Source organism: Mesoplodon bidens, assembly GCF_964165515.1.
Source record: "Mesoplodon bidens genome assembly, chromosome: 1".
NCBI lineage: Eukaryota > Metazoa > Chordata > Mammalia > Artiodactyla > Ziphiidae > Mesoplodon > Mesoplodon bidens.
The window spans coordinates 174,321,350-174,334,220 of record NC_138176.1 but is presented as its reverse complement, the minus strand read 5'-3'; the positions used below and the strand labels follow the sequence as shown (position 1 = coordinate 174,334,220).

Below are 12,871 nucleotides of genomic sequence, written 5' to 3'. Positions count from 1 at the left end.
TAGTATCTTTGTGGGAGAGTCTATAAAAGTAAATATTAAATCACTTCTCAGTAATATTGACTCTTGCCAATAAATCTGGAAAATAACAACACTATTTCCAAACAAAGAAGATGGCTAGTTTGTTTTGCACCCACAAAGGATAAATGACATAGTAAGTAGAATCAGCCAGTCAGAGCAAAGTGTGTGTGTATATACATATATATATATATATATGTATATACATACACACCCTCCCTTACATATACATATATATATATGTATATACATACACACCCTCCCTTACATATACATATATATATATATATATATATATATATATACACACACACACATCCTTATACAAGCACATAACTTTTCTACTAGCTCACCCCATCCATTGCCTCCCTTTCCTTTCTCGCATTATATGCATATCTCCTTCAATAGTCTATGATTTTGTCAGGGAGCAGAAATTATACCTTATTCATGTTTGTTTCTCCACTTCCCCAGTCCTCCTGTGCTCCAGCACCTACCTATGACTCTTTTATGTACAGAAAGAAATCAAAACAAGTGTCATTTAATATAAAACAAAATAATCCGATTAACTGAGGTTTCTAACTTTTTACACTTCTTGTTAAAAAGAAAAACTAACATCATTTAATGGGAAACATTTCTACCAATTTCCAAGTCAACACAGACATCTAGTTTTAAAATCCCTAAAGGTTTCCCTAAATAATCTTACACATATTTTATCTGGGAGTATATGTAAGGCTCCTATCCCAGTTCAGAATGTTTTCCAGATTAGACCCTTCCCCTTACACTTTGTATTTGGCCAATATGAGCTTAGTAAGAAGAAGAGAGCTTTGATTTTGAGCTGTCACCATCCATCCACATCGTGAATCCCTGATCAACTATAGGTTTCTTTCCTGAGGACCCAAAGTGAAAAGCAGTATCAGAAAGCTAAAGTGTAGCTTAGCACATCATAGTGTTTACCCTACAGGAAATAAGATCCAATGTTGATAATTGATGTCTAAATAGTATCAGACACATTATACTGTGTTTACCTCTCTAGACTCCAAAGCCAGTGTGAGTTAGATAAAGTGATAAATAAGAAATAAAGCATACTAGTTAGGAAGTCAGGCAACCACTTCTGCAACTCACCAGGTAAATGATTTTTAACTAATTACTTAAACCACCTAAGTCTTAGTTTTTTTCAACTGTAAAATGGGAATAATTATATTTATCTTACAACAGCCTTAGGAGGCTTAAATAAGATGACCTGAGTCCAGCATGTAGCATGGTACCTAGCACACAGTAAATGCTCAATAAATGACAGTGATGATAATGAGGAGAATGTTAGAGACGTGTCCAGGCAGATGTCCTGGACCAAGAGATGAAACAAGTTCCCACAGCTGCTCAGGTGGCTAGGAAGAGAAATCACTGCAGAAATCCTAAAGAATTAAGGTAGGACCAGAGGTAACATCTAGGCAAACTTCGACACTCTTCCAGTGAACCAAGCTGCAGTGTGATAATTTCTTACACTATTTTTCCTTATATAATACTTACATTTTACCAACTGCCTCAATACTTAGAAAACAAAATATTAATTAGTAACATGATTTTCAAGAATCAAGCCAGTAGAAAAGATATTTTCCATCAAGTTTCTTAATATTACTCAAGTAATACCAAAGACACAACTTTCTATTTTTACCACCAGTAAAACTACCAGCCTGTACACAAAACTCATGTTTGGTAGCACTGAAACAAATGTTTCTAACCAATCCCCAATACACATAAAGTTGCACATACTCTAACACAACCAAAGGCTAGTCTGGAAAATTTACATAGCCTATATAAATGAAACAGAAAGTAGAGGCATCAAGATAAACAAGAATAAAGTCATTAGCAAGTGCATTTTGAAAAAATTAAAACACTTCTTTAAATAAATTGAGAAATATACAAGCAGTGGTGTGATATGTACATGTGTGTACTCATATATATCTATATGTACATATGAAATAATATTTTTAAGGAATCTAATTTCCAGAATAAAGTATATTTCAAATCCCACTTCTTTGCAAAGACAGAGTAATGATTCAGACATGATAAAAAAGAAAAAGAAAAAAGCATTCACTATTTTCTACATGCTGCTTACATTGAATTAAATAGAAATATAGTTAATCTCCAGAAATGAATTTACAAATATTTAGCTTTATTTTTAACTCTACTGATTAGGCATGCCAGTCATGCAATCACTAAAGTAAACAAGGTAATAATATTTTGAGCCAAGATAATGGCAACAGAAATGAGAGAAGTGGATGCATGTAAAAGATATGTCATTGATGTCAACAAAGTAACTGACAAATAATGGGACATTTGGAACAAGGGACAAGGAAGTGTTGAAGGGCACTGGCAAAGCTGACTTAACTCGGTGCTCCCCAAAACAGAAAAAGGACCATGGGAAGAACTTAGTTTGTATCCAGAGATAATGAGCCCAGTTTGAGACAAATTTAGAGACAAATTCGAGAAATACTATTAATTGGAAAAATATTATAATGCCTGCTTCTTATTTTATATGTTAATAGGTAGAAATTGACTCAACTGAAAATTCATTAAATTTAGTAGATGAAAAACAAATGTCAAATAATAGGCCTCTGAATTACAACATAAAATAGGGGAAAATGTCTTGATAGTGATAAAGGCTACATCTCAAAAAATTAATTCCTTCATGAAGCAAGTCTGTTTCTTTCACTACATACAGATTACTGAAAAACAAAACCCCGTTAGCTAAAAAACCCTAAAGTAACATCCTTTCAACAACCTAGAGAGGTAGAATCCTCGCTAGGTAACATTGGCCTTATAAAAATAGAAGATTTCCCCCGTGATATATGGGAACAGCATTAGCATTCTACTCAATGATAATCAATAGAAATATTTATACTTAGAAAAACTCTACTCAGAAATAACATTCAACAAGCAAATATTTCCTATGTTTTGCAATTCTAGAGAGGGAAAAACAACCTTTTTATTATTCCCTCTCAAAAGCGGACTGTCATTTTCTGTTCTTCAGAGTACTTACTGTACTTAAAATAATCCTTGCTATCCTACGGAAAAGATGTTTAAATGGCCTGTAACCAACTAATTAGAATATGAGCAATACACATGCATATTCATATATACACATATATATGTGTACAAATATACATATTATCTTGCAGTGAATATAAGATTAAAATGACCATTTTTACTTAATCACAAATTGGAAACTTTAAAAAGTTATTCTTTCCCCTTAAAGTCACAAGCTTGAACATTTTAAATGAATGGGAAAAAAGAATAATGAGTTATTTTTATTCATCTAACATTACAAAATTTGCGTATGTGAAAGGTACATATATGTGATGTTGAGACAGACATTGGAAAATTACTGCTTAGGCAAATATCATTGATGTCAAGACAGTAACTAGTTTAGCAGAGTAGAAATTTTTCCTGAGGGGAATTTCCTAAATAATGTCAGCTTCTACCTCTCATCATTAGAATAGCATATAATGATTTCTTAGTTCAGACTCTAGATCATATTGCTTTCTGGGGAGTTAAGTTTTCATATTCTTGGATCTCTATAAGTTATGCCTTAAGAATAATTAACTCACCTGAAAAATACTGACCTAAAGTATCGAAGGAAACTAAGTAATTATAAATAGGAGTTTATCAGGTTAAAATTCACCGAAAGAAACTGTTCTCTCAGAAAGATAGACAAGAAAACTCTATGGACACTTTAAATAAAGCCCTGTAACAAAAGGTCTGGGGAAGCAGAGGCTTATTAGATTTATATTTCCTACTGCCCTTGCTGTTCATTTTCATTTTATAAAATAACATATTTGGGGGCTTCCCTGGTGGCGCAGTGGTTGAGAGTCCGCCTGCCGATGCAGGGGACACGGGTTCGTGCCCCGGTCCAGGAAGATCCCACATACCACAGAGCGGTTGGGCCCGTGAGCCATGGCCGCTGAACCTGAGCGTCCGGAGCCTGTGCTCCGCGACGGGAGAGGCCACAACAGTGAGAGGCCCGAGTACCGCAAAACAACCAAACAGACAAACAAAACATATTTGGGTCATCTTCAGGTAGGTTGAGTAAAGTGATTTATTTTCCAAAATGGGACAATAAGCATAAACTGGGACTGTCCTGTTGAATACTCTATCCATAGGGGAGAGCATGGCTGTGTGCCTCTCCTGCTTCAGCACATTAATATAAATCAGGTAAAAATGGAGAAAGGGACAGAGACAGAGAAGATGAATAGAGAATACCCAGGTCAGATTGGAAAGGGAAAAGAAAGCATAGGGCACAAGGTCACATGACTGACGATTATGTGAGGAAGGAGAAAGGGCTGCTATATTTACTGACTGGGTGACAAGAATGGATTTACATGGATTGTATCTGAGCCTCAAGATATTTGCTTAATGCCAGTGGATAACCTCTCCATCACTACCCAGCCACTATGTGTGCATGTGTGTGTGTAAATAATATTTCTATATATACAGTATACATCTATGTATATATTTTATACAACAAATATGAAATAGTTGTCCAAAACTAATATATCACCAAAATTTGCACTTTCCATACCAGATTTAAGTAATTTTGAAATCATAAGTAACTGGCCACAAGATTATATATATATATGTATATTACATATATGTGTATTTATGTATGTCTTTCTATATTGTGTATATGTGTATGTCAATGCATGTATATATTCCTATGAATATACACGTGAATATAACTAATGCTAACTTTCAGATTTTCAAAATCATTTAAGTCAACCTGGGAAAATCTACTGTGATGTTGTATTCAGATACGTTTAGCTGTTAAATTCTACTTACAAATACAACTTAGTATGTTATTTTCTTGATATTAAGATATCATCAACTTTAAGAATCACTTTCAATTGCAGGGAAGAAAATACATGTTAAACATCCACACTAATTATAAGTACCATCCCAATTTCAGAAAGATTAAAATGTGATAAATATGACTTGACATTAAAAAAGTATAACCAAGGGGTTAGGAGTTTTAAAATAAAACATATCCCCAAATAAGAAACTCTATAAAGAAAATATGTGGGATTTTTTAATAAATAATGAGCGCTAACTACCTAACTGATATAGTTCAAATTAGGACTTGCACTCTGGATACCAGCAGCCTCTAGATAATAAATCAAGCAGGAAATTGTGTACACTCACACACACACACACACACACACACACAGAATAAAGGTATCATGGTTTATTATTTTTCATAAATCATCACCATAAAAATAATGAATTATTCACAGTAAATTCCAAGTAAGCCAGGAATGATGTAGCATATATAAAGAATAAGTTTCCATGACAAATAAGAACAAGTATATAAAATCCTATAGATATATGACCCATAACACATTACAGAACATTGATTTCCCAGAGGCTAATGTTAAACTCACATACCCAATTTTTCATTCTCTCCTATAACTCAAATCTATTCATGCTGCATAATTACTTTTGCATAATAATATATTGTATTTTAGTTATCTGAGCTATTTCATCTGTAACAATAGTTCTTCCTTATTTTAAATGAGCATCTTTGGAAGCATATTATTTTCTTTATGATCTTTCAATCACCTTGACCATTTTTTAAAGCGTATGATGTCTTTCATTCACACATCAGGTAGCATGCTTCAAAGTTTTAAAAATTCACATAAATAGGAAGAGTTCTCAGGAATGTAATTTGATGAAGGGGATTACATTTCTGTCTCCAAGAACTAAGCATTACACGTTTGATACATTGAAATGTTCACATTAAAAAGAAATTATAATCTCAAAAGAAGTGAATACAAGAGAAAACAAGGAAATAACAGCTCAACTAATTTTTACTAAAGGAAAACTAAATAAGGGTAGAAAGATAGGGATGGAAAGACAAGAGGCAAAAAGGAGTCTTATGTATGGAGAAAAGGACTAAGAAAGTAAAGAAGGAGTTAATAAAATCTAGGCATTCTATTTTTCTTAGCTTTGGGCTCCAATCTTAGCTGACATCAGAGGAATTTAGTCTGAGGTGACCAAAGAGAAATATATTTTATCTACCACCAAATAAGAATGGTGGAAGTTTTTATCCAAGGTAATTCAACAACATGAATTAGTAATTAGGAGATTAAACAGAGATCAAGGCTGAAGTTTCCTCAAAACTGCCTACTTTTTAGAACAATTTTTTTAATCTTATTGAAAAAAATGGGAATAATCTCTAGACTTTGACATCTGATTACATTTCAAACTACCTTTTGTCTGTAACACGTTTCCCTTCTGTTCACAATGGTCACTCTTGCTTTTTCCTATTTTTAGAACTTGCTTCCTTTCATTAAGCTGCAATTAGCAAGGGTCCCTTCCACATATATATCACTGATTCCTTCAAACTAGCATCATCCTTTGTTGCTTTTAGACTTTCATAGAAGCCAGAGTTTCTTCCTGGGAGTTCTCTAAACCTTAGTTTAGATATATGGATCAAGCTACAGACATTAATGTTTCAAAGAATGCTCATGGCAAAATAAATATTAAGAAAGTATTGACAGGGGATATGTAGCCACAATCTTTACTGACAGTGGCCAAGCTGTGACAAAGCCACAGGAGTATAGGACTATTTCGGCAATCATGGCACAGTCAGGCACCATCATTGCTACTGTCCAAAAGAGCACGTATGGGAGTGAAGAAAAGGTGCTTTTTTAAAAAGACCATCATGGGGCTTCCCTCGTGGCGCAGTGGTTGAGAGTCCGCCTGCCGATGCAGGGGACACGGGTTCGTGCCCCTGTCTGGGAAGATCCCACATGCCGCGGAGTGGCTGGGCCCATGAGCCATGACCGCTGAGCCTGCGCGTCCGGAGCCTGTGCTCCGCAACGGGAGAGGCCATAACAGTGAGAAGCCCGCATACCGCAAAAAAAAAAAAAAAAAAAAATAGACCATCATGAAGATAACCCTACTCTTTATTTCATAGCATGTTACAATGTTATAGCTTTTCTGAAATAATATTAAGTTATAGTATCCAGATCATATAGGTAAAAACACTTTAAAATGTGGAAAAAAAAGAAAAAAAAAAAGAAGTTGTTGGGTAAGAAGAGCCAGAATGACTTACCTAGACAATCCTCTTCTGCAGTGGTTCTCAAAGTGTGGTGTGTGGATTAATAGCACCAGTATCATATGGGAACTATAAGATGCAAATTACAGGTCCCACCTCAGACCTACTAAATTAAAAATAATCAGGGAAGTGGATGTTGGAGCTGAAGAAGGGGGAGGTGATTTTTATGCATGATAAAGTTTGAGAACCACTGTTCAATTGTATTCCAATACCATAAGTAACCAAATAATATTTTTCTTAGTTCTAAAACTACAAATTTACCTCACTGAGGAAAAACATTCTTCTGACTTTTTTAACAAAACTTTCAGCATTTTCAGAATCGCTTAGGTTCCTATTTATCTGAAGGTTCTAGTTAAGAATTGAGCAGCTCCATCTCAGGCTTTAGAACTGTTGCATTCTGCGTGCTAGTATGAGAATGAGGGACATTAGTGAGATAGCAGGGGACTCTTCAGTCACAGATGTACCCATGGAAGTTAGTCAGGTCAGCACTTCACATTCCCCAAATCTTGCCCCCAAAGTTGTCTTTTTATAACTGACTTTTCTTGTGTCATTTTTCCCCAGATACCTTTATCAATGAATGTGTCAACTTTTCTGGCATACGACCAGCCCACAATAAGTTACTGTGGGGTGCATCATGAACTTCTCTCTCATAAATCCTTTGAAACGAATGCACAGGAAGATACGATGGAAACACACCTAGAGACTGAGCTGGACCTGAGCACAATCACAACAGCTGGCCGAATCAGTGACCATAAACAGCAGCTGGCTTAATTGAGCTAATTGGTAACCAAGGGTTGCCATCAAACTTTGTAACCTCAAGGACAAAATGAGGAAGATTTGTTCATTGTGGACTCTAAAAACGAAAGAAAACAATCCCCTGTTAAATTAAACAAAAATCCAAGATTGATTCATGAAGTAAAGAAGACATGAATTGTTTCAACTCTACACTTTATAATTAGCTAAGTTGTGCACTATTTTTTTGACTTAGAGTATGACCCTGAAAAAAAAAAAACCTTTTTTTCTCAAAACTTATCCTACCTACCTGTAAAAACTGTACAGAGCTAATGTATTTTTCATATTGTAAAGTTTCAATTATAGAAACAACTCGTATGTACAGTACCATAATTTAATTACATTTTACTTTACAAACTTTATGTATTTCAGTTTCTAAAATTTTAAATTAACAAAAATTATTTCTTGTGTTATTCAGAATTACTCAGTTTTGTAGGGACTGTTTTGTTACTGCTTTTGTGCCCAGAAACCTTGACTCTCAAATTCTGTGCTGTGCAAAACATGCACGATTTTTATCATGCTTACTGTGTAGAATTTTATCTACTTGGTCCAGAAATAATACATTAACCAAAAAGGGTTTGTTGAGACTTATAAGAAGTTCTTCAATTACATAGACAGGTCTTTCTTATAAATGAAAAAAATCAAAGATTTTTTAACACTTCTCAGACTTAACTGTTGCCTTGAATTACAGCCTAGTTTCTAAGCAGTGAAATGTAATGATAAAGAGGGATATTTTAACAACGTATTTCTGAATGAATGACTCATTATTTCATTCTTTTGAGTAACCCATTGTTAAGGGTGGGGGGAAGCATGGACAAAACATCACTGGAAACAAAGGCCGTAACCACAGCAACAGAGTTTGATATACTTAAAAGGTGCAGCTGCCAGTGACAAAGAAAAACTCTGTTACATCTCATTACTTCAGGCCAAGGTGGGAGAATAAAGCATAATAATTGTACAGTAGTAATTTTTCTCTTAATTAACCCGAAGTGGTTTACCTAAAAATAACCATCAGTGCAAAATGTGCCTGGTTTTAAGACAATTTCCCATTTAGAATGGTGAGGCTATATTTTAGGAACATCTCAAAGGAAATATATGAAAATTTTCACTTTGTGTGCTACATCAATTTTCTCCTGGGAGAGAACTCTAAACATCTACAGCTGATTCAATACAGATATGAGCCATGGTGGAACTTTATCACGCAAGTAGACTGTAAACATCCTTAATATGTTCTAAATTGTTTATATTGCTATTCATAATGAGATTCACCTCCAAATTATCTGAAAAATAATCCAGAGTAATTTGAAACCACCCCAGATCATGTATTGATTATCCATTGTATTATAAAGTTAATTCAATCAAATTATGAAAACCTGACTTTTCAGAGGCTGAAATAATCAACTTGTTTCTGTTGTTTGCTTGACACACGTTACTGTTTGAAAATATTGTTATTTTATCTATGGTATTCACACATACTTTTGTGGGTTTTTTTAAATATAAAATTGCAAGTCTCAATTGCTGTTACACTAGAAGTGCTTTTTTTATGTTGTCATTTTTAATTCATGACATCAAAAATAGGTTGAGAGTATGTCAATCTAATAGGGATCAAACACAGTCAAAAACAATGAAGAAAAGAATTTGTGAAAACCAATGTCAAACTTCCAACGTTTTTATTTCTTCCAAAGAAATTCAAAAGTGTAGTTTTATGCAGGTTTATCATGGCAAATTTAAGAGCAGGTTCAAAGAGAATGAATTTAAAAAATCAAGAGCAAATTTTTGTTGAAAATATACTGTCAGAAGGGAAAAAAACAAAATGTTGGAAGAGCAAACTCTTACTAATTTAAATGAAACTAAATGTCACAGTACTTGTATCAACTATCTAGCATTCCAGATTTTGTAACATATTTTGCATAAATTATTTGCTATTCAGAAAATTGTCATTTTTAGTTTAATTTTAATCTCTTTTTTCCAATTTCTAATTTCCTTGCACTGTATTACTGTCAGAGTATTCTTAAGCCTCTACACTGATATTTTGTTATGCAGTTAGCAAATCTATAGAGGGTTAATTATAAATCTGTTATGTATGGATCTGAAATCTGATGCAAAATTTTATTTATTATGTAAACCAAAATGTCACTTGCAATTTTTTCTCATAGAAGTTGTCCTTGCAAAGATTCAAATATCTTTTAATTTGTGTAAATAAGCATTTTATATCTTCTCTTTCCAGACATTTTCAAACTGACAAAATGATTTTTAGAAATGTTAAAGGTTCCAGGGAGCCTCACAAATATATGCCCTTTATTTCCTGAAGCAAACTGCTTTCTTTCTTAAACATTTTAAGTTCATCTGAAGTGAACAACTATAAATAGAATCAGTCACCTTGAAACCAGGTGCATGGGAGGTCTTAGCTCTGTGCATCGGAGGACTTATTACGTACATTAAGAGCCAAATAAACTAAGAATTTTGGTATTTGTCATATTTGATATTAAACCCAAAGGATCTTTAGCAGGAAAAAAAAAAAGATGCAGGGTTACTTGTTTGCTTAATTTTTATTCTGCCATGTCCCGTGGTGTGGGGGCTTTGGGGAAATGAAAACCTGCTACAGGAGATTGTGTCTGGAATCTTTACCATACATTTGCAATTTATATATTTGTGTCTAAAATCCCTATTTCTAACCTGTCTTTTTCAGAATTCAGTAATCTCCCATTTCCTCTTTCTAACCACCCCATGTCTTCCTTCCTGTCTACTTCTCACCTCTTTAAACAGCTGAAATGTTTCTATGTTTGGAGTTGAAAAATGCAGTTCAGCCCAGCATGGTTACAATAACAGTGGTAGCTACAGCAAACACATGTATGCGGTGTTTTGAAGTTTACAAACCACATTCCACATAAATTATCTCATTTTGCCTTCATAACCAATCTATGAAGACACATTAATATCAAAGAAGTTGAGACTTGCCCAAGAACACAGGGCTAATAATTGGTGGAGTTGAACTACTCTCAAAATTCAGACCCTATTAGTCTTTCCACTATACTAAAAGCCTTCCCTCTCTGATCAGGGCCAGAGAACTTCCAGATAGTAAATAGAATGAAAAAATGTTTGACATGTTGTTTAGTAATCCCTAATTTAACTCAGTTCCTCTATCTGTATAATATACGGGCTAAATGGACTCTTTGTGTGCTACTCTGGGCTCTCACATTAAAACTCTTTATTCAAAAAGTATAACGTCATAAATTTCTTAACAAATCATATCATTTGTAAATGTGTAGAATGGTTGCTTCTAAGAAGTGGATGTATATAGGTCCCAAGGTCCAGAATAAAATTGAGAAGCATAAAAAAACCCCAAAAACACACACAAAAAAACAAAAATCATCAAAATCGAGATTATGCATAGAGTTATAAAACAGATTCATAGTGCCAGGTTGAACATATGTTTAACACATGTTCAACTGAACACACATTCAATTCAGAGCTAATTGGAAAAACCTTTGTAATTTTCTTTTTTTCCTATTTTGTTTCAGCAAAAGTACTTATTGAACCATGAATTCTTACAACTATCTTAATGGAGAATAACTTTCTTTATTCTCCTTCCAATAAAAATGAAATGTAATTCATCCAAACTGATGTATAGATGAAAAAACATATACTAATAAGCAAATAATATTTTTGATCAGCTCATTTTATCAAGTCTCTATCCCTACTCCCAAAACCACAAAATCAGACAGATTTTAATATAAATTATATCTTTAGAAGGAAAGAAAACTTGCCCAAATTTAACATTCAAGACAAATGACATAAACCTGACTTGAAATCAGATCAGTATGACTCCACAAACTGCTTAGAAATAGAATCTTTTTTGAAAAAATATTTTCTAAAATAAAACCACTGTATATGAGATTAAGAATATATATTTTTCTCTGCTCCTGACTGGAAGACAGATATCATCTCTCAAACTCAACATTAAAAATAAGTAAAGGGCTTCCCTGGTGGCGCAGTGGTTGACAGTCCGCCTGCTGATGCAGGGGACACGGGTTCGTGCCCCGGTCCGGGAAGATCCCACATGCTGGCCGTGGAGCAGCTGGGCCCGTGAGCCATGGCCGCTGCGCCTGCGCGTCCACAGCCTGTGCCCCGCAACGGGAGAGGCCACAGCAGTGAGAGGCCCGCGTACCGCAAAAAAATAAAAAATAAAAAAGTAAAGAAACTGAAAGCATGAAAACAGGTACCTGATGTGAATGATTAGTAAGCTGGAAGAAAGAAAATCAGATGTAGATTTTCTGCTGGGTAGATGGTAGCCAATGAAGGAAAAAGTAATAGAACCAGCAGATATTCAGCCTCAGGAAAAAGGATAAGAAATCTCTAGAGTAGACATAATAACATCTTACAGTGGCGTAGCTCTTAACAGTTTATCAGCCAGGGTAATGGTATAACCACCTCGTAACACATAAAAAGTCCCGAGGTCCAGATGGGTTGATTATACAGTAAGAAATACAGATATGTTAGTCTCGCAGTAAGTAAGAGCCTCCAACTACTTTTATTACCTTCTCAACTCACCACAGCTGTCCCTAACTAGAGAGGTACTAAAGGCAGAGGATCCAGGGTCAAGGCTTTCAAAACTCTGACATACCCACAAGGGTGGAGAAGACTGACAATCAGAAACTGTGCTTCATTTTAGTATCAACTGTAATGGGGAAGAAATATTTGAAAATTTAAAAAATATATACCAAAACGGTGATGGGTTATTTGTAAAGGTCTCTCATGGCTTACATAATGATTTTATTATGAGATAAGAGGCTTATATGTAACATTTTTAAGTTAGGGTAAAATTGATGTTTAAAAAAGTCCACAGTTGATTATTTACCTTTCTATTAAAGACAGTGCCCTTAAAGCAAAAGAGTGCCTCAGCCATCTAGGACCTAGAGAACTCTTGAATTTCTTCCTCCTTTCTCCCAT

At 34.5% G+C, this 12,871-nt stretch overlaps 2 protein-coding genes across 2 annotated transcripts in view; one reads left to right on the top strand and one right to left on the bottom strand.

Annotated features, from left to right (window-relative positions):
* The window catches only part of LRRTM3 (leucine rich repeat transmembrane neuronal 3), a 180,237-nt gene extending 171,671 nt beyond the window's left edge, over positions 1 to 8,566 (top strand). Inside the window, exon 3 of the mRNA XM_081238037.1 lies at positions 7,691 to 8,566. Coding sequence (XP_081094163.1) covers positions 7,691 to 7,900 — 210 coding nt within the window. The 3' untranslated portion in view covers positions 7,901 to 8,566. The remainder of the gene's footprint in view (positions 1 to 7,690) is intronic.
* CTNNA3 (catenin alpha 3) overlaps positions 1 to 12,871 on the bottom strand; it is a 1,660,471-nt gene that overhangs the window by 1,087,548 nt on the left and 560,052 nt on the right. The window lies entirely within an intron of this gene.